This window comes from Sparus aurata, chromosome 4 (assembly GCF_900880675.1).
Source record: "Sparus aurata chromosome 4, fSpaAur1.1, whole genome shotgun sequence".
NCBI classification, from domain to species: domain Eukaryota; kingdom Metazoa; phylum Chordata; class Actinopteri; order Spariformes; family Sparidae; genus Sparus; species Sparus aurata.
Genome location: NC_044190.1, coordinates 4,369,714 through 4,392,730, shown reverse-complemented (window position 1 = coordinate 4,392,730; position 23,017 = coordinate 4,369,714). Strand labels below are relative to the sequence as shown.

At 41.0% G+C, this 23,017-nt stretch overlaps 1 protein-coding gene across 3 annotated transcripts in view; it reads right to left on the bottom strand.

Annotated features, from left to right (window-relative positions):
- Positions 1–2,419: 2,419 nt before the first annotated feature.
- Positions 2,420–23,017, bottom strand: part of minar1 (membrane integral NOTCH2 associated receptor 1) — a 37,965-nt gene continuing 17,367 nt past the window's right edge. For all 3 annotated transcript variants that reach the window (XM_030413834.1, XM_030413833.1, XM_030413835.1), the window contains exons 4-5: positions 21,451–21,714; positions 2,420–8,098 (exon numbers count right to left, since the gene is read on the bottom strand). In XM_030413834.1, coding sequence (XP_030269694.1) covers positions 7,901–8,098; positions 21,451–21,714 — 462 coding nt within the window. In that variant the 3' untranslated portion in view covers positions 2,420–7,900. The remainder of the gene's footprint in view (positions 8,099–21,450; positions 21,715–23,017) is intronic.

Here is a 23,017-nt window from a genome sequence, read left to right as displayed (position 1 = left end):
TGCCCAGGTCAAACAGAAGGCCTGGTATGACCAGTCGGGGAAAGAGAGGGGCTTCAAGCCTGACCAGAAGGTGCTGGTGATGCTACCTACAGGGAGCAACTTGTTGGCTAAGTGGCAAGGACCTTATGAGGTAATTAGGAAGTTAGGCTGTACCACGAATTAAAGTCTCCACTCCAGGTCAGAGTTGTCCAACTAGGACCCTACACGTCAACCTGCTGAAGGAGTGGATCCCTAGGCCAGGAAATGTGGCTGGGTAGCCCAGTGTGCTGCTAATCTGGAAGGTGGGGGATGAGGAGGTGGAAGAGCAACATGTATCAGAACCTGCACCCTCAGAGCCAGACTATCAGATATCTGAATGCTGTTTCAAAATTTTACATCTATCACACACCATGCATTGATGATCTGTTTGAACTTCTGGGCAAGTCCAAGTACCTCACTTCTATTGATTTGTGCAAAGACTATTGGCATGTCCTTTTTAAGCAGTTGTGTCATGAGCTGGCAGATTTCAGAACTCCCCGGACTGAATTACATGGAGCACCCGCCACTTTTCAGAGGCTTGTGGATATAGTCTTGTTGGGTTCTTCTGATTTTGCCTTCGTCTATCTAGATGACATTGCTATACACGGTCACAGCTGGAAAGAACACCTAAAGCACCTTTAAAATTGTCTTTGAGTGTCTCAACTCTGCAGGACTGTCAATGCTGCCAAGTCCACCTTTGCCAAAGTGCTACTTCCTTGGAAAGGGAATCATTAAGCCACAGATCCAAAAGGTTCAGGACATCCAATCCAGCCCACTTCAACAAACAAGGACTTGGCTCAAGTCCTTTCTTGGCATGGTAGGTTGGTAGGGGTGTAACGGTACACAGAAGGGGCTCACAGTTCCATACAAGCTTGGTACAACAGGAAAAAAGGAACATTTATTGTGAACAGACAGTAGTGCAAGTTAAGGTTTGTTTCACCTAGCAGCATTTACACCCCCCTGAGGTAGTTGGTACAGTTCAGTCTCCTGTACCGTATAAAGCAGTAAACAGAATGCACTCTTGCGTATGTCATATTTTTTTAAAGGACAGTTAAAAACAAAAGGTACTTGGTCACAATCAGCTGCAAAACTGAAAAGCAGTGTGTGTGTTTGTCTATAAAAGTACAAAATAAATAGAATAATGAAAAATAAAACTTGTGCATTAGGAATGTTACAATGTTTTCCACTAAACTATATTTAAACATTCAAAGCTTTAGCCCAACCCTCCCCAAAACAGACAGAAAAACATACCACCCTTGCTATGAAGGAGGTACTGAGGTAGCAGGCCAGATACAGCCAGGTAGTTTTTGTTAATTGGTAACTTTATTATAGAAACATAAAACTACCTTTTTTCATCTTATGCTGTATTATGCATTACATTTAAACTGCTTATGTGGCATTGGATGGGACAGTGTAAGGTGGCTCGAGCACTTTTAATAAATACTTCAAGCGGGGCTCCTCTACTACTGCCTATGCGTGCATAGCGAATAAAATGTATATGCCAGTTACCACGGCTGGTTAAAAGCAGCAGGAATACATTTTTGCACCCGTTTTCTTTTCCTGCCTAGCACATCTGGATGATGTCGGATTATATGTGTTACCGTGTTGGATGTATTTCCACTCACAAACTGTAAAGCTGCCTTACATCGCCTACATACCATACACATCCTATAAAACCAGTCGCTCTCCACTGCTGCCGTAGTTCACTGGGAACTTTAAACTTTCGCTGATTTTAAAAGCAGGCAGGTGTTCTAGCTCTTGCGTTTCATCTGAACTCACCATTCTTGTTTTGTGTTGGTGCATAGATGGTGTCTTCTTCTACTCTTTATCTGTTGTGGTGGTTGGCATATAGTGTTGCATCACTGTGCGCACCCCCAACTGGATTGGCGTACATATTCACCTGACTGCATGCACCAAACCGTGACATCAGCACCATGGAGGTTTGCGACCAATACATGTACCATTGCACCCCTATAAGTACTAAGGTACTACTACTGCTGTTCTTACAGACATGATCAGTCCCTAAGGCTGTGCATCACATCCCAATAGACTGCCACCATACAGTGTTAACAATAGTGTTTTCCACCCATTCACTAATGTAATCAAAAATAGATATTTGTATGTATTAAAAACATTGTTTTTAAGTTCAGTTGTTGAAACAAACATTGCCTAGTAAGCATTTCAAAGTTTGAATGACAATTTAATATTGAAATTCACATTCCAAGTTCAAGATGAATTAAAAAGTGCCCAGACAGAACAATAAATAACTTTGTGGAGCATGCAGCTAGTGAGAATATTATTACTTTTTTTGGAAGAGAAAGATGTATGACATTGTCTACCATCAGTAATAAAATATTATCAGGTAATACACATTATAAAGCATCATAAAAAAACAGATCCGTTAACAGTCAGAACAATACATTTTTATTGTAGTAATATTCCAGTTAACACCTGCTCCCACAATGTGCCTCAAACCTGAAACTATTTACAGATTCCTACAGTGTGCTGCAGCTCACATGTCCTGTACTGAAGGCAGATCTGGATGGTTAACAGAAAAACTCAAACACCAGCAGGGGCTTACAGCTGATTTCTTCATTACAGACAGTAGATACATTCACATTCTAAACCAGAACCATTTATTTAGTACAGTGATTCAGTTGTAAACTGAACAGTGACCCTCTAGTTACTGAATAAGAAGTAAACCACCAGTAGTGAAGGTCAGGCTGTCAGTCAGAGGGATCTACTGGGGAAGTATCATATCATTTAATTTCACAGCCTTTTCCCATCAGCTACCACAAACTGTTCCTCAGCACATTAAATCTTCCATTCAGGAGCTGTTGAGGTTGTGCAATCATGACACCATCAGGCGCCGGGCACCACACTGAAGGGCTGAAGCAGTGCAGCAGTGACTCAGTTAATTAACAGAGCTGGTTTTCAACGGATCACTCTGAGCTCTAAAGATCTTTGGTGATATAATAGAATAGAATATATGTGACCTATCATATCTCCCTTCAGGTACCTACATCAACCTTATTGCCATTTAAGAAATTGGACAATTCTGTAAAAAGGCAATGTTATATCCAGTTGTTATATATTTTTCTGAATGCCAGTGTTTTCAAATCAAACTATAATATCTGCACAGCAGCTACAGTATGATTGAGGTTACAAAAGCTTGTGTTTAAGGTGTGCTACTTCCTGCATAGGCACTGGAAGTTGACATTAGATGTAAGTATTGTAATGTGGATTTAATCCCAAGAGACAGGGCTGTTAAAAATCATAGCATGTGCTGTTGTGCAACTATAGCTCTACATAATCCTCCTTTCAAAGGATTGACAACCTTAAAAAATAAATACGATGTATAAATGTCCAACTCTCATCTGAACACAATTTCAGTTTCATCCCACACTATCCCAAACATCCAGACCTGTTGTAGATTTATGTGTATACAATGTGGCTAGAGTCAGTGGTTCTCAAACTTTTTCTGTCATGCCCCCCTTAAGAAAGTGAAAAAGTTATGCCCCTAACCCCAAAATTTGTCTCCGATATTAACAACGATATGACAAACAACTAATAAAAAGGATTGAAGATGATTTTTCATTACATAAAGGTCAGCACAATATTGTATAGCACAATTTATATTTTCCCCTGGTCATCCATGTCACTGTCGCTGTCATGCCCCCCTTAGAAGCACATGTTATCGGTCTGCCAGTGTGGCAGCTGTTAGAAACCCTGATACCAACTGCAGGACCTCAATACTGCACTGACATAGTGTGCTGGCTGAGGGAGGTTCTGATCGATCTAAATAAGCTGGGGAAAATACAAACTAGGGATGTAGTTTTATCAGCAGCCTTGTGGTGGTGTTAGACTTTTATTGATTATTGTTGGCTTTTTCATGCAGGCATTTCTGAAATTGATACAAATAATACAAAAAACAAAGTAAACAGAAATTATTTTATACTTGAAATTATTCTGGAAACCTTAAGAATGTGAAATAAAAATTAATCATGTTATTATAAAGTCCTTAGGATCAGTCAAATCAAAAAATGTCTACTGGGCAGAGAAAACAGAGAAATGCATGACAACACTCTCCCTCCTCCTCTCCCATAAGGATTATTGTCAAATAGGATCATGAAGACCCAACTTACATGTTGTGTCACAAAAAATGAGTTATCTGATATTGTCATATTAATGATAAAAAATAATAAAAACATGTATAAAACATTTAAAAAAAGAGGAATATTTTAGACTTTTTTCTTTGTTATTCCATCTGTTAGTCTCTGATTGGCTGAAACACCCATCACTGACCATAAAACCAGAACTACTTGAAAACCTACTTGAGTTCTGGATCTCAGACCAGACTAATCTCTTTGACACTGATTCATAACTTTATGGCTGCATACACTTCTGTTTTGTGTTAGCACATCTTAACATAATGGGGTCCAATATAACAGCACCGCTCACTAGAAAAATTACCACAGAGTTGAATAAACTCCTCTCTGATGAACAATATGAGATTCATAAAGGTAGAATTTATTGCAGGGCTGTCGTGTTGAGTAGCAGAGCACTAAAGAGATGTATCACATGAACTACTGTTAACTGGGCTCTATGGAGGATACACTATTGGTGTTCACCTTATTACAGTGAAAGGATAAGGCTGTTAATATGCTGTATGTTTTTTATTGTCAACAAATCCAATGTGCAGACCCATATTAACAGCACCAAAGTTACCATACTAACACTTACTGAGTGTGCATTATAAGCCTGTTATATCTTCTTCCTCTGGGAGCTCCACTGTCATCCATAAAGAGATTAAAAACACATCAACGAGCCACACTGTTGCACCGGGTCACAAGTTCCTTCATTACTATGAGCATATACACTAGTTTATTTTGATTCAATGCTATTTACAGCACACTATCCTACTGCTGACAGAGATATCCAATGGAGCACCAAATGTGTATATGCCACTGAAAATAGACCCCACAAATGCACTGACATTTGCTTTCGTTTGAATAGGTTTCTTCAGGAGATTACTGAGACTTTTAACTATATTGTGATTAAAGAAGTATGTTTTCAGGGGAATACAATTTCTTACGGGGTTCAAGATAAATTTAACACAAAACCCATAAAGAATAATACATAAATAAATAATAATCACGTCAGACAAGTTCACTGTTCAGAATGGAGTGTTGGGGATGAGTTCAGGGGTCTCACAGGGTGGGGAGTGAAGCTGCTGTGTGGTCTGGTGGTACAGCAGCTTCACTCCTGTACCTGCTGTCAGATGGCAGAAGGGTGAACACATCGTGGCTGGGTAGGTGTTGTCTTTTAGTGTCTTTGGGCTCTGTGCAGACATCTCACTTCACTGATGCTCTGTAGATGGTACCAGTGATGTTCTGGTGGTTTTAATGATCCACCATCGAGCCTTCCTGTCCTGGGCTGATGGACCATGCCAGTTTGTGATGTTTCCAGTCAGGATGTTTTCTATTGCTACCCTTTAATAGTCAACCAGAACTTGGCACAGGAATTTAACTTTTTCTTTCTAACATTTTTTTTCTTTACCAGGTCGAATAAGTGTGATGACTATGACAGGTTCTCTCTGATGACTGAGTAGAGATGCTGGTAGATGGATTAACACATTGTGGAAAATTTGTTGACAATAAGAAAAAATATAATATTACACCAACTTTAAGAAAGCTAAACTTAAGGCTATTCTTACTGTAAAGTCCTGGTGAAAAGTTTCCATCCACTTGAAAAGAACATGTACATCATGGCAGTCTTCAGTTCCAATGATTTCTACAGCTCTCATGTTTCCGTGATTGTGGAGTGGAACACAAACTACTTTGTCACATAAACATTCATGAAGTTTGGTTCAGTAATGAATTTATTATAGGTCTTCTGAAAATGTGACCGAATCTGCTGGATCATAAATATACATACAGTAATTCTAATATTTGGTTATTTGGCCATTTTCACCTCAGCTGGTCCTTTTGATAGCCATCCATAAGCTTCTGGTAGTCCTCTGGCTGAATGTGTAACCACTCCTCTTGACAGAATTGTTGAAGTTCAACTACATTTGTTGGCTTCCTGGCACAGACTTGTTTCTTCAGCATAGTCACAAGTTCAATGGGGTTCAAGTCAGGACTTTGGGAAGATCATTCCAAAACCTCAATTCTAACCTGATTCAGTCATTCCTTTACCACTTCTGATGTGTGTTTAGGATCATTGTCCTGTTGGAACACCCGACTGCACCCAACTCCCAATCTTCTGCTGATGATTTCAAGCTTTAAGGTGCCTCGTCTGGAGCGAGGACTTCTTTAAAAACGGCAGCCTCTCAGCTCATGGTGATGTAAAACACACTTGACTATGGACACTGACACTCGTCTTTCAGCAGCTTCTAATTCATTGCAGACTTCTCTCAGCAGCATGTGATAGTCTGTGTTTTTTTCATGATCATGAGCAGTGACATACCTGTACCATACACTACGGTATCTGTAGCTGCTTTCAAATTCCAAGTGACTTTCCTGACTTGATCAAACCAATAATATTCTCTTTCAGATAAATTCTGAGCTCCTTAGACTTTCCCATTCTAGTATGTGTGGCTGAGTCTAATGGCTGTATCAAACAAGCCCTATTAAAATTAGCCCAGAGAAGTCACCAGCTGTTATCAATCAGAATCACTCAGAAGAAGTTAATAGGCTGTGCTACTAAGAACATTTGATTCACACAACTTTCTATAATCACCAAAATTGATTGTTCAAGTTGCTGTATGTACAATTTTTGATCCAGCAGATTTGGTCACATTATCAGAAGACCTATAATGAATGAATTGAACCAAACTTCATGAATGTTTTTGTGACAAAGTAGTTTGTGTTCCTTTCCTTCCATCACAGAAAAAATGAAGACTGCCATGATATACATGTTCTTTATAACTGGATGGAAACTTTTCCCTACAACTGTACGTATTGAAGCTACATAAGGTGTCTGCTAGCCATGAAACGTACTTGGTAATAATAGGTGGGCAGTTGGGCCACAGGTGTTTGTACTGTAAGGCATTTAAGGAGACTGCATCAGTAAATGTGTGGATGAACCTAATCTGAGGGATTCTGTTCTGTTTAGTTTGTGCTAGTGAGGGAAGTCGATATGCTGAGCTCTACAATCTTCACAGCTGACCTTCATTAGTCTCACTAGTAAGAAAAAACATAAAAATCCAGTGTTTCAGGAAGAGGAGCAGGTATGTGCTGTTGGCTGGTTAGAATTCAGACAGAGGAGGAGAGGGCAGCAACATTCATGTCACTTCTTAAGTCACTCATTTCCAAGTAGGCGAACAATATCAATACATTCAGTTTGGCTGTGTAGTCATACTGTGTCTGCAATCTATGTACATATACACTTATATTTAAACTAAAGTACTTCAGTATATTTCTAATTAGAAAAATGTGTGTGCACAAATTTCCTTACTTAAAATGCTTCCTGGTATTGAAGAAAGATAATAAAATAAAGAGAAATTCTCACATTCAACCAGATAATTCATCAAAAATAACTTTGATCAAAATACACTGTACAGTAATTATACGAAAAATAAAAATATCATTCGCTGGCTACAATACCAAATCCAATTGAGTTCAGTGATCATCTGCTGCAGTTGTTGAAGTCGGACAAGGAAACCAATGCACTTCAACTGTCCCACACGGTTTAGAGCAACACAATAAACTACAACTGTTAAACCAATAGATATACTGTATATATTATGCACTTGCTGAGTTCATTTCTATTGTACACGAGCTGTCCTAATCATTTTATATTGGCAAGAAAGATCAGGAAGTAAATACTGCATTAAAAACAAAAAAACTTCTGCTGTCAGAGTCACTCCATCCTGGTGCTCTCATGTTTTCATGGTGCAAATTGGAACAACGATGACCAGGATCACAGTGCAGGTAGCCGCTGCGATCAGCGCTCCGATCTTACACACCTTAGCCCTCCTGAACTCTGCCTCTTTCCTCTTGAGCAGTGAGTCATAGCCTGGTGTGTAGATGTCCTCCATCCAGTACTCCAGGTTGTTGGGGTTCAGAGTGTCCTGGGTCTGATGAAACAGAGAAAAAGAACTTAGTAAGAGGATACACAGTTTAGAGAAGCTGACAGTTGTGACGAAATGCGTTAACACATACACGCCTTGATTCAAGTTTCCATAATCAAGAACTTGAGACTTATACCTACGTTCTGAACAAAAGGAACCAGGATCAAAACACAGACCGGGTTCTACGTGGAACCAGGTGTTTCCTTTGCAGTTTAAATTGCACTTTTGTTTCTTGTATGACAAAATGCAAGAATAGATTTGTACAGCCACAGCATGATAGCCTGTTTAAACACTGACATCATTAGGAAGCCTTCAGAATTGTGTATATACTGTTGTGCAGTGGCGTGCACAGACTTTTTGAAGGGCAGGGGCGAAAAGAAGGGCACTTTAGCGCCCGTTTTGGCTCCCAAGAGGGCAGTTTATCATGTTTTAACCAGCCAAGGGGGCAGTTTAGTGTGTTTTGCCAACCAAGAGGGCACTTTGGCACGCTTTTATGGCTCCCAAGAGGGCACTTTAGCGCACATTTTGGCTCTCAGGAGGGCACTTTAGCGCGCGTTTTGGCTCCCAGGAGGGCACTTTAGCGCGTGTTTTGGCTCCCAAGAGGGCACTTTAGCGCACATTTTAGCTCCCAGGAGGGCACTTTAGCGCACGTTTATCAACAATTGGGCCACGAGGGGGGGGCAACCCCTGTTGTGTATGTTGTGGATGAACTGCGACTTTCCCCTTAGCGCAGACCATGAATTCTCAAATACAGTAAAGAGGATGCAGAGAGAAGTAGGCCTCTCCCATTTAGGACAGGCTTTCTATTTGAAATATCAGCATGAAGTCTAAAGTATCACTGAGAGTAACTTATGTTGGGACAATTTTACCATGAGGTACAACATAGAAAGCTATTGCGTGTAGTGGCACCACAATCACGACAACTGTTTTTGTTTCTCACAACAAGCATTCATAAAAAAATTATGAATAAAAGAAGACCTTGGTCTAGTGCAACTTGAGAAAAGATCACAGCAACTCCATTTCGAGTGCCTATGGGAACCTTAGCAATCAATTCATTTTCAACAACACGTTTCTAAAAATGATTCTTGATGAAATCAAAGGTTTTTGTCTATTAAAAGTACTAGTAATGTTGTGTAACGTCACACTGGGTACACAACCTGCACCAACTGCTTAGTGAAAAGGTTTCTCTTATGGAAGTCAGTCAGTCGCTCAGCAGCAGTGTAAGCACAACTCACAACTGAAGAGTAGAGTAGTGAAAATATACATTATGCAGTTAGACGTTAAAGGTAATGTCAGTCCTTCATCAACAATCTATCTTCTTTGTTTGTGCTTGACTTTTTGTAATTGAGAGCAAACAAAATCAAGGTGCAGACCAGTGTGAGCTTCAATGCAACTCCATCAGTTTACACAACTCTTCCTTCATCAAGGCTGTGGCACCACACTGATGATAACTAAATGAGTTTGATGAAGTCACTGAACCACGGTGTCCTCGAGAAGAGTTGTGTGACATGTTTTAGTTCGGATAGATTTACAAAGCATCACATGATTACCAAGAGCTGCTGTAGCATAGAAAGCAGGTTATGTTACCAAAATTATTCCTTCTGCAGAAATCTAAAAACACAACACACACAATCACCAAGGTGCTGTGCTGAATTATTTCAAAAAACAAACTAAAAATGCCAGATGCCTTGAAAGAAAAGTCAATGATCCCAATATCTGGCCATTTCTTAGAACCAAACAAAGAGCAGATGGTGAGTCCTGACTGCGTGCTAATGAGAGGAGCCAGCAGAGGGATGGGACGAGTCAGTGTAACTGGCCATGATTGACCCCTAATGCAACCAAGGATAATGTATTCTGAATGAAATCAGATTCTTTCTAATCACATGCTGTCTTCATGTGTTCAACCAAGGATCATGCTCACTTTGCACTCTGCATGCTACATCTGGCTGCACTTTGCATCCTTATTAAAAACTTGCAACTATATGCACTGCCACCAGGTAGCTCTGTTTTGTTGTTGTGTTGATATGAAATGAGGAGAGGTTTGAGGGACAACATGCAACCAATAAAGGTCCCCTGAGGGAACTGAGCCGGGGACATTGCTGTTACACTGCCAGAATCCAAACCCCCTAGTCCCCCATGGTGACGGAGGAGGCTCTGACTGAGGTGTATTGATTCACTACAGCCATACCATCTCAGAGTCGATAAAGTGGAGCTAACATTTTATTCTTTAGGCGGGAGTGGAGAAACATTCTCTGGAGCCTGGATGTGATGAGAACACAGTTGCTGCAGGAGTCTATACCCACAAAAAACTGACTCTGCAACTGAGAGATTGATTATGTTTTTCCAATCTACTCTGAAATAGCTCTGCTGAATACACTGCAGGAGAGACATTCTTCATTGTAAGGCTCCAACTAACAGCATATTGATATTGTAACTGATTGTTGTATAGAAAGAAAGAGCAGTAGACAGAGGGACAAAACAAACGCATGCTCCTCATTAAAATGATGGACTGTAAACTGGAACCTACGAGATCGTATGTTTCTGTGTTGCTTTCCTCTCAATCTCATGTGAAATGCAAAACTCACTGAATTCATTTTGACAAAAGACAGGAGGCACCCAAGAACAGCTAGATGATAGATTAATGATTCATTGCAAGTGTCCACATCTCTCAGGGTTTGTTCATACACAGTGAGGCTAAGATGGAGTCTGACACAGACAGGCAGGATGATGAATTGTGACCATTAAACTGGAGATATGTGTCAGCTGTTAATCTCAGTCTCATTTTTTTCTCTGTAAATTCATTTCGGGAGCTGGAGGGGTACATAACGTGGGGGCACGTGATGTGCCTTACATCCCCAATTGACACCACCCCCTTAGTGGCAGGCTCACAGGTACAAGTCCTTCATACTGTATTATACATCCATCCATCAGCTGTACCCTGTTGCCCTTTAGAGCAGCGGTCTTCAGTGTTTTCAGCCTGAGGACCTGTAAGCGGATAGAGAAACGGAGCAAGGACCCCCTACTTTCCTGGGGAGGCAAATCGGGACTCTTGGAAATAACCTAAGTAACAAAGTAACACAATAACTCACACACCGGCAGTACTTCCAAGGCTTAAGAAGTGTTAGCTAAGTGGGGCCGTGGCAGATTGGAGATGGACTGAACACGCAGCTGGTGGAATTTGGGGGTAAGTCACACAAGTAATCTTTGGGGCGAGGAATAAGTTGGATAAAATTCTGTTGCATAGCAAACTGGGCCTACAATAACATGTAGAGCGGCCTGAAGTGCAACGCTAATCTTTAGTTAGCTGACTAGTTAACTGTTATGGACAGTAGCCATACAGTTATTTAGCGTATGGCTAGGTTAGCATGCCATACAGGTATCAAAAGTGACTACCCTCCAATTTCTTTTCTTTTTTTTTTCCAACAAATGAATCTTTTCCGATACTGTTTATTTTAACAAGAATTTCCAGGAACATTAACATTTTCCAAAGTTATGTTAACTTTAAAAATATAATCAAACAATAATTTGCAGCCCCCCTGCAGTAACTCTGAGAGGTTGCAGACCCCCTGTTTAAAGACCCAGGCCCCTCCCAGCTGACTCATTAAGAACAAGATGTATTTCAGTGTAAACTGTTGCAGCCAGGTTTGGATTGGAGACACCTAAATGATGGATCATTTGATATATGCCTATGCCACTGTGTGTTGCTGCACCTCTTTCTGATTTTTATTGACAATATAGGACTATTTTCACACTGAAATATTTCCTGGCACAACTTTAATTTGTCTACATCTGCTGTCTGGACCTGTTTCCTCCACATGTTGTCCATTCTGTCCTTGATTCTCATTCATGGCCAGTTTGTTGTCGACACAAGGGAAGCAGAACTTGGCTGGTTCGTATACAGAGGGTCTTTAGATGCTGATCTTGCCTCAGGTCAGTGTGCTGGGTTTAGTTGCTGAGCTGTTTTCACACTCAGTGGGGGATTGTGGTCCAATAACACTGGCAGCAGTTTGTGTGTCTCAGTGCTGGCCAATAGGGAGACACGTGTTTCTCCTGATGGTAGCACACTGATTTTGGATAAAACAGGTTTCAATTTTAAAAGTTAAAAGTTCAAGTATTAAGACATCTAAAATTACACGTTGATAGAACAAGTTCTCAGCAATCATACAATATTTCCGTGCAACCTCCTGAGTTTGTACTTTTTTCATCAAATACACTTTTTTCCTGTCATTACTTAGTGTATGTCAACATCATTAAACACAATAAAAAGCCACTCATTCCTATTTTGGTAGGCTTACATAGATTCAGAGCTTAAAATGAATTATGTCTCTAACATAAGTACACATTTATTTTATTAAATGTTGAATATTCACTTTCAATTATTTTGTATGCTACTTCAAATGTACTCCTTTACAAACCCTTACGTCATGCTACTTTTATAATTACAAAAAAGACACAACGTGCATGATGAAGATTAAGTTCATCACCCCCATTAAACTGTTTATTCAAAGCAAAAGATGTTGTGTGTGTGTGTATGGTGTCTGTCCTTTCTGCAGGTCTTTGTGGGTCCATCAGGGCTTGGTAGCACCTGGAGCTTGCTTGACATCTGCATTGTCTGGACAACAAAAGACTTGACAGAGCAAAACAAATTCCAGTGCCACCAGTCTGAAAATCAACCTGTGAGAGCACACAGACACTGATGTGTGTGGGCGGAATTTGATTTGTGCACGAAGGGGGAGAGGATCCTGAAGGTGACAGATGATTTGAGCAGCAAGAGAAACCTTTTTACTCCATCTGAGGGCAACAGGGAGTCCCACACTTGTAATGATGAAAGCTGCTCATGCTTAGTTACCTGAGCCCAAACTCAAACTGAGAGCAGAGCGTCACCATAGCAGTTTGACCTGGAAGGCAGGTCATCCCGTCTGACATTTTGACAGGAAGGGGGGGAGGGGGGAGGGGGATGACATGCAGCAAGGGGCCACAGGTCGGACTTGGACCCTCGGCCGCTGCAGCAAGGGCACAGCCTCTGTACATGGAGAGCGTGCTCTACCAACTGAGCTACTGTGGCAACCAATACTATATATATAGTTAAGATTACACTCACGGTGCTCATAATGTTGAAACAAGACAGTGATTATCTGGACTTACAGTCAACATTTAGTTACAAGTCAGGACTAAAAAGCTACAAGTTTAAAAGCAAGAGATTGATATTGACTATGTTTTGTATGCTTGTATTAACATTGTGTAACCAGAGCTGTGTATAAGTGTGAATTGTGAGGACTGGACTAATCACTGGGCAGCAGAATCGAAGCTCAGCGTTATATTTTCCTCAGTTTCTCATCTATGGTCTTGTTATCTATCAGGTAGCATTTTAATTCTACTCTCACAGTGCACCAGATTGATGCATTTCACTTTAAAGTGTGCAACATTTCATTCGGGGGACCCTGCTGCCGTCCCCCCCTACAGGGTCCGAGGTCCACCCACAAAAGTCTACGAAAAACTCCTGAGGGAAACACACAACTGAGAAATGTATTACAGTCTCTTCCCCTCAGCGATCCTTCTAGGAACAGAAAAAAAGGGAAAAAAAAAAAAAATCATAAAACTACATTGCAGTTCAAAACACACTCCAATGAGGATCTGTCCAAAATGTTAAACTTGTTTTAAAAAGTTAACTCTGTCTGAACCTTTTGGAGCTCTTATGTGTCCGTTTCTGTTATTGCCACACTCACACTTAGTGACATTATAAAGCTGTTAAAGCTGTAGTCTGTAACTATTTTTTGGTTATATTTGCTAAAATTGTCATTATGATCCGACAGAAGAATAAGATACAGGTCAGCTGTCTCTGGGTCCACCCAGTGGCCCTAATTTGATTTGCAAGAATCCACCACTCCCAGCTAAATACAACCAATCAGAGTCAAGGGGAGTGTCTGAGAAGTGTCAAGCACTCTCGTACATACGCTGCTGGTAGCCCCCCTCGCATACTGGGCAGTGCCCCTCCATCACGCAGGCGCAGTGCCTGCTCTTACCTGGTCAGATACTTTCATGTCCAAACTGTAAACAATGGCAGAGAACATACAACAACAATAGAGCCGAAAAATGCCCCACCATTACCCACGTTAAAGAGAAGAAATAAGAGGACTGACCAGGAAAAGCAGTGTCAAAAGAAAGAATTGGACCGAGCCAGAGTGAAAACAAGGATAAATATCGGAGCGTCATTTCAGAGGTGGAGGAGCTGCAGGATTTGTAAGGACTCGAGCGACGCAGACTTAGCTGCTTTTCTGCTGGACAAGTAAGGAGCCCTGCTTGATATATGATTCATTCTATGTTTTAACCACAAGGCTGAGGTGGCAGTGGTTACAGTAATACTCACAATAACGCATATGGCCATACGATGTTGCAGTCGAGCTATGTAGCTTGTTGTTTGTATGCTAACTCTGGTGTTTAGCTTTGTATTTATGGCTACTGGTTAGCAAAAGTGTCTTTCCAGTTCCGGGCAGTTATGATAACGTTAGTTTGTGTTCAGGACGCTCTGAAGTGGTTGAATTGGTTTAGAGAAATAACGTTGCTTCAGAAAGGCAGCATGGTGATGATGACTACCTGAATGATCACCTGGTAACTAGTCTACAGCGATGTGAGGAATACTGTTTGTTACTCGGGATATATCCAGTGATCAACATGAGGCACTCGTCACTGTAATTAAGTTGTGAGAACAATCAGGGCTTATGTTGTTGTTGTTATTTTGAATGCGCGGTCTTGGTTATCTGGCGTCCTCTGTTACCATGGTTACAAGCCTGCTTGTGCACAGCAGGCTCCTCTGTGGGAGGGGCTTAGAAGGCAGCGCTGCAGCACAGCAGAGAGGAAGAAGGACTGACCTGGGAGCTGTATCATTCAAATATTCTGACTTAGCAGACTGTCAGACTGCAGCTTTAGGGGACAGTAATAAAGTTCTCAGCTTACAGTTTGAAGAAGTCTAGTTATATTCCACAGAACCATTTTTTTATGTAAATTCTTATGACAAAAATAAAAAAGTTGCTGACATCGTAAGAACGATAGTGTCGCCTCTTTAACCTTCATATTGCAACATAACATGATCCTGGTTATGATCCATAAAAATGTTGTTTCTTTGAGCAAACTGTCCAATTTTACCTGAACAAACCATCACATCTGTTGCTCATCACAGCCACACATCTGCTGCAATTAAGCATGCAGAGCTCCAGGCAATACTTCGCCCAGACTCGTTAAAAAGATGACACTCACAGTTGTTGCCCCCGGTTACTCTGTAATTTGGATGGAGACACACGAAAGAGGACTGGTCTAACAGTCCAGAGGGAGTTATTAGCAGAGGGACTTTTAATTGAGCTTAATTTTTCATGGAACTGTGAACTGTTTTCAGACTGCAGATGGAACAGATACCTGCTGCCTTCAGATGGCTGTGAAGACCTTCAGCAGAGTAAAGAAATGGCATGAGAACAGACTATTAGCAGACCACAGATGCTGGTAAGAAACTCATTAATTTCTGTTCCTTCTGTATGGCATTAATGTGTCATTACATATCAGCTAGTTTAGGATTGAAAAACCAATACGGGAAGTTGAACATAACATGAATGATTCTTTGTGTGATAGCAGAGATTTATATATCTTCAGCAAATTCAAAGTGTAAAAGCAACAACAACCAAAAAAAAAAAAAAAAAAGCCCATGACTGTGCTGACCATCACCTGCATAATTTTACCGTTCAGCATTCAGAGACCTGCAGTTTGCTAATGAACATTTAACATGGATTTTCCTCAGACAAGTTAAGGTCACCAATTCAGATGACAGATTTAAAGCCTCCATTTCTGCCTCATAACACCAAACCCCTTACTACAACCTCTCATGTTAAAGCTGATGTATTGCATTTTATCATATACTGTCTTAATATACTGTCTCATATCTGTCCTCAATTTTAATGTGAGGAAGGTTTTTGTTTATTACCTCAGTCAGTGAGCAATCTGTCAGGGTGGGGATATAATTTCAAACACAGGAGGCAGGAAATGGGGACACAAAAGGAGAGCTTTTATTTACAAAAAGCTGAAATATACCAAACAAACAAAACAAAAAAAACAGGAGAACAAACGAGAAAACCAAATTTAAGCTTTAGCTAAGGCTAAAGAAAAGTACAACCAAAAGCAAAGTTCAAATCAAAATGCAAAAATAAGAAATCCAAAACATACCAAGGAAGACACGACAGGGACATCACACAAAATTAACTGACAAGGAGTGCAGCAACGACAAAGACTATATACACAGACACACTGATGACAAGACGAGGAACAGGTGAGGTGAGAGGGGAGGGAAGGGGACAGGTGAGATAATGAAGGAAAGCACAGAGGAGGGAGACAAACATGCAACAAGAAGGAAGGGGTTAACATAGAGGGAAGAACAGACACAAGCGGGCATAACATCAAAACATAAGACACAACAAAACACAAACTCACTCAATGTTGGCAACAAGATTTCAATGCGACTGGCATCAACACTTCCTCTACAGCAGGGCTACTCAAATACAAATCTTAAAGGGCCACAAAGATTTGTATTGAGGTCGGTCAGGCCACATGCAATAATAGTGTAATATTCAAAACAAAATGTCCTTTTCATTCTAAAGAACAAAATACGAATTAAAATAAAATGTAATTTCCATTTTAACATAAATTAAAATACATGTGTCCATCACATCAGTCATGCATTATTTTATTTCATTGTGACATAGATGTGACAAGGATCCTGATTGCAGCTTGATATGACGATTTCAGTGCATTTACTTGTGTTGTGCTTATCGCTGAATTTTGAGGAAATGTCTCTTCAAAATTCCTATGCTTCGTCTCATAATGCCGTTTCAAATTGGAAATCTTCATCACAGCTTCTCCTGGCATATTGTAACGCACCTTGTGGACTGTGGCGCAATGACTCTTGGGTATTCTGTTGGTGTTGGTGTAATTATGGTTCGTGAATGTGTTTGTGAATACGATGATATGTAAGATGGTTGTGGGTTAATTCACGTCGTTTGTTCTGTGGTTAAATGGTGTTGAGTTTTAACAAGGATGATACAAATTTTGGCACCATGAGTGAAAGTGTGTTTGCCGGGAAAACTCCCCGTCCGTTACACTCTTCAAGAATATATATGATCAGACTAGCTAGAACATGTTAAACTATGTAAGGCCAAGTATCTGTTACCGCTGCACTGTCAGATCCGTGGGTCTTGTCCTGGTTGGAGGGAGAATGAATGCAAATTTTAAGTTCCTATTTCTCTGACTTGCCAGTTTTCACTGTCCACTTTGTTATAGCAGTTTACTTGGAACACGCCATTTTCAGTCTCTTACCACCGGCAACATGTGAATACGCGAACTGCTCCGAAAACGAAAGTAAAAGTTAAAAGTTGCGATCGCAGCGGTGAGTGACCCAGCTGTCTGTGTATCGTTGGCATGGAGACAAGTCCCGGTGTACACGTTCTGACCCAACCAAAACACATGGTGAAGGAATAACAGTTCAGGGGTCACAAACAGGAGGCCGGCGGGCCGGATGAGGCCCGGGGGCCTCCTATTGAGGACCGCTGCTCTACAGTAACACACCTCTCCTTCAACTAGAGCAGTCACCAAACTAGAGCCCTAAGTCTGGTTTAACGATGACATTAAGACAGTGTGGGTAGATAGGAATCAAGCACCAGCAGTTATGACGATGTATTATGTGGGCTGTGGTGCTTGTGCGACTACATGGTGGAGGTGTTATTTTGTTGTTTACCTCAAAGTTAAACCAGCCTGGTCTCTAATACCAAGTTCTGTAGAACATACTCATGTTGCTTAGAATACAGATACTACAGCTTGAGGCGTATGGGTGTATTGATATATTGTTGTATTTTTTTCAAAAGACCATGTATATCATGGCAGCCTTCGGTTCCAATGATTTCTCCACCTCTCATTTTTCTCCGATCGATTGAGAGGAACGCAAACTACAGCTGTCACAAAATTATTCATGAAGTTAAGTTCAGGAATGAATTTATTACATTATTCTGAAAAGGTGACTGCCATGATATACATGTTCAAGTAGATGTAAACTATTCACCAAACTTTAGTTATGGACAATTCTGTTTTTATATGTTGGGTGATGTTGTGCTACATAAGCCATTTCTTTGTAAAGCCTTGCTGGTGTGTGTCTCTTCTCACACTCTGCACCTCACCGAACATTAAGGGAGACACAGCGCAGCCAATCTACTTTGATCAGTCTGTTAATTAGTCAGCAGTGTGATAGCCCTATATCTACTATATCTATGTGAAAGGGCTTTTCCAAACTCCCCCAAATACTTATAATAATAACTTTGATTGTCTCAAACTAAACAAAACAAAAACATTAATTTAATATCATCAAGCCCTCAGTTTGCATTTTATTCTGATTACAGTCTGTTTTAATTAAAGTGCTTGTGAGGTCTCAAATGTGACTTTGACTTTCAGCTGAACATTTGTACCAAGTAATATATCATGTATTGCCAGTCAGCCTAAAAATAAGAAGATATGAACTTTGGCCCATCAAATCGCCCATTTTAACTTTTTATGAGAGGCACTTGAAGGTCCCTCAATTTTTGGACCTTTACGTACGGAAGCTAATTGAGAAGCAGCTAGCCTGGACGTGATGTCACATCATCCACAAATAGTGCAAAGACCCCTTTTCCCCCAAAATACCAACAAGTCGTTTTGTGCTGCTCCGCCTGAGAGAACCTCCCACCTGTGCACCATGTGCTCTGCCCTGGGCACCAAAATACAACACAGACACGTAAAACAGATTTCAAGGTCAAGAAAATAGCAAACACTGAGACTGTTGCTTACATTGATGGTTGCACTGACACACGTCCTACTGTTTGGGGCTCCATGGTGCTAGCTCTCTCTTGTCTGAGCATGGTTCACTGCTACATTGAGGGCGAGTAGTTCTATGTCATGGAGGAGAGTGTGTATCTCTGTTTAATTTGATCGGACCATGGTTAAGTAGGGGTGGGTAAAAATATCGATTCATCAATGCATTGCTATATATTTTTTCCCTCGCCGGACGCCTCTCAGTCCCTGCCTCCAGCAGCTGGAATCGCCTCGCCCGCGACCTCGTTCGAGGGTCGGAGGGTGATGCGCCGCGGAAACACCGTCAGAGTTGCGGAGGCAGAGCCGATGTCTGACGCACCGCTGTTCCGGAGACAGTAAACTCCCAGCGCAGCCGGTCTCACCCTAGCTGCTGCACCGTGCGCCCGCGGGTAGCACTCTCCTCCGGGGAGAGAGGGGGGTCAGTGTCAACGTTTACCCCCCTTGCGTCTAGCCGGAGGGCGGAGGGACCGCGGTTATGTCTGTTTATGTCAGACAAAAGTGTACCATGCAGTCCCAGAAACAATAGCACTTTCTCAGCTTAACTATGGTTGCACTATTTTATATCTAAACACATTGTGTGCCTTTGTTTACATTTCAATTTGAACTAAAACTTCCTAGAGGAAAGATTTATAATTTAAGATAACTTTTTTAATTAAAAAATTATCAACAGGTATGAATTATTTGTTTATTGCTACTTATTACTGAATCGATATCGAAGCATTTAAATCAATATTGAATCGAATCGATATTGAATCGAATTGCTAGCTAAAGAATCAAAATCGAATCAAATTGTGAGGTTCTTAACAATACCCAGCCCTATTGTTAAGGTGCTAATAAAATTGACAAACAGATGCAGAAATGCTCCACTCCGTGTAGAATGTTACAGTTTAACACAGGGCTGAAAGCAGCCACACAAATAACAGTGTTTCTGAAGCCGTTAGGGGAACCTGTAAGGACATTTGACGAGGCAGTCACAGGGCTTAGATGTATCTCAGCCACAGCCAGTGGCTTGTCAGGGAGAGAATTGATTTCTGAGTAACTTGTGACCCTGAAGGCCATGCAGTGACATCAATAATGTGCCTCTGTGCCCGTGTCAAAGCTTAAACGGCTCCCTACAGTCACAGGAAGCCTCCCAGATACACATGCAAGAGGAAAACCTCGTATCTATGATACCTGCAGGACACTCTTGACAATCAATACTAGAGTCGGGTTTACATTTGTGTGTGTGTGTGTGTGTGTGTGTGTGTGTGATGCAGTGGTAAACTAAATGATGTGGGCAACTCACAATTTCAACACCGATTAACTATTAGCCTAGTTTTATTGTCAGCCTGAAATCCTTTTAATCTAATGAAATAGTCTTTTTGTTGCTTGTTGTGTGTTTTAACTGTCATGTCCATCACGGCTGTTTATTCTTCACCACACGGAGCTTTTAAGGAATCAAATCAGAAAGCCTAGAAGTGTCTTCAATCGGTGATAAAGCATTAGTCAGCAGACTGGTTCAGCTGACTGGTTGACTGACTCACTGTTCATCTCAATAGTAAAAACAATGTCAAAGCACAGCCGGGTTGGAGGTGGACTGTGAGGTTGAATTCTGCTGATAAATTCACTAGCTGTTGACTGGAGTCTGGACTGGAGAGCAATTTGCTGATGAACATTTAACAAGGATTTTCTTCAGTAGACAAGATAAGGTCACCAATTCAGATCACAGATTTAAAGCCTCCATTTTGCCTCTTATACAACACCAACCCCCTTATTACAGCCTCTCATTTTAAAGCTTATGTATTGCATTGTATTATATACTGTCTTCATATACTGTCTCATATCTGTCTTAAAGTTTAATGTGAGGCAGGTTTTTGTTTACTACCTCCCAGATTTTTTATCCCACCTATTCACTTTGAAGTAAACAACTAAGTCTGGTACAGCTGGTTACTACAGCTGAGAACAATATTGAGCTCGCCTTCTCCGCATATTTGAGAGACCATCTGAAGGCTAGGCTTAGTCAAGATGCCGCTGCAGATGGATGCCTCGGTGTCTCGGTCAGCACTGTTTTGTCTTGTTTAGTTTGTCAATTTGCATGTAAAGTTTCAGAGTTCAAAGTTCAAATTTCATCTGATCTCATTCTGCGACACAGAGGAGCATAACAAAGTGGAGGTTGTAGTCCCTTTATGCTACACAAGAAAAACTATTCTTTTTGACAAATTGTATCTCACAGCCTGAGGAGTGAATCAGGATAATAACTGATTTATTACAGGTTCTCTGAAAATGTGACCAAATCTGCTGGGTCCACTCATTCCATCACAGAAAAATGAGTTGTAGAAATGATTGGAACTGAAGACTGCCATGTTGTTTACAAGTGGATGTACACTTTTGACCACAACTGTAAATTGTGTTTAAGTACCGACCATGTGAAAATGGCAGCTATGCTTAGTTCACTCCCCTCCAGCCCTCCTGTGATTGTGCTGCGAGTCTGCACAGTGCAGTACCTGCAGGTCCAGAGCGGTGAGCTGCTTCCCCTTTTCTCCTGAGTTGCGTTTATACTCCTCAATGGTCCAGGATGGCTGGCTGCGCTTGGCGTCTGACAGGCTGGTGAGTCTCAGGTCGGTGTACAGAGGGCTGCCTTTCACATGAGCCTTAATGGTGGGGGTGAAAGGGTGTGGTGAGAAAACCTGTTCGATCAGGTAGGACTCCTTTGGCGGTTTGGGTGGGCGGTGGGCCTGGGGGAGCTCATATTGGCGCTCTCTCTCTGCCTAGAAATGGAGAGGATAAGAGAACAAAAAACAGTCATCAGGGAAGTGTCACTTCTTTAACTGTGTGAGCCACGGCTTCAGAAAAAACTTTCAGTTGTTGCTTTGTTTTAGGTCACCAATGGAATTACTAATTTCACATTAACAAGGGCCTTTGTCTGAGACTTTGAATACTTTACAACTCTCAGCAAGTAGAACAGGTAATCTGTAAGACAAGCAGCACAGGACGTATTACAGAGCAGAGAGGTTATTTTTAAAATTGTAATATCTTCAGACTGCTGATGTCAAACGCCTGGGGAGAGACAGTAAAAGGCTAGTGTACATTTTTATGAAGCAGACGGAGGCAGTCTACTGTCTACACCTGGTCTGCTCTGGTGAACAGCTGAAGCATGCACTGACATATGCCATCATTTAAAAGTCTTCTTACTGATATCATTAATAAATATGTCATAGATAATATGCATTAAAGGCTTTTTTGTTTTTTGGCCTTATCGATAGTACAGCTGAAGATATGACAGGAAACAGGGGGAGAGAGAAGGGGAATTACACGCAGCAAAGGGACCCAGGCCGGGAGTCGAACCCGGGTCTGCTGCAGAGCCTCAGCACATGGGACGTGCTCTACCAACTGAGCTAAACGGTGCCCCGCATTAAAGGCTTTTAAAGAAAAAAGGGATAAAAAAGGGATAAAAAAGGGGGTGCAAATGTTGACATGAAGTGGGGCAATCAGAGCACAGGGGATAAAGCTGCTTATAATATAAAAGGGAAGGTTTTACAATTCAAACGCATATACAGTGGCAATCATTCATTGTTGATTTAATCTGATGCTATAAATTTGTGCTGTATCGATTTATATATCGGTTATGTATATAGTAACACTCAGTCAATTCAATTTGTTCTTACTTTAAAAATCAATTCCAATCATTTTAACCAATAGCATAGAAAGAGAGAGGTCTACTCCAAAGAACACTGAGTCGTGTGCATGTCAATGAAACTTACTCTGGGGATCCTGGCATTTCACTTATTCATTGGCTGTTAATTTCAGCACCACTGTCAGGCTGAGTGCATATTTCTTATTTGCAATTGCATATAATCTTAATGACTCCAGCTCAGTCCATCTCATGAAAAATTGAGCGGCAGCAGAAGGAAAAAAAAAAATTATTATAACAAACAGGCATGAACTTTACAAGGTTCTTCACCTTTGGGATTTGAACCCTAATAAAAAATAAAACCTTCCTGAAGGCAGAATACTGATCGCTTCGATCCTACAACATGTACAAGCAGCTGCCATCAATACCAAAAACAGTGA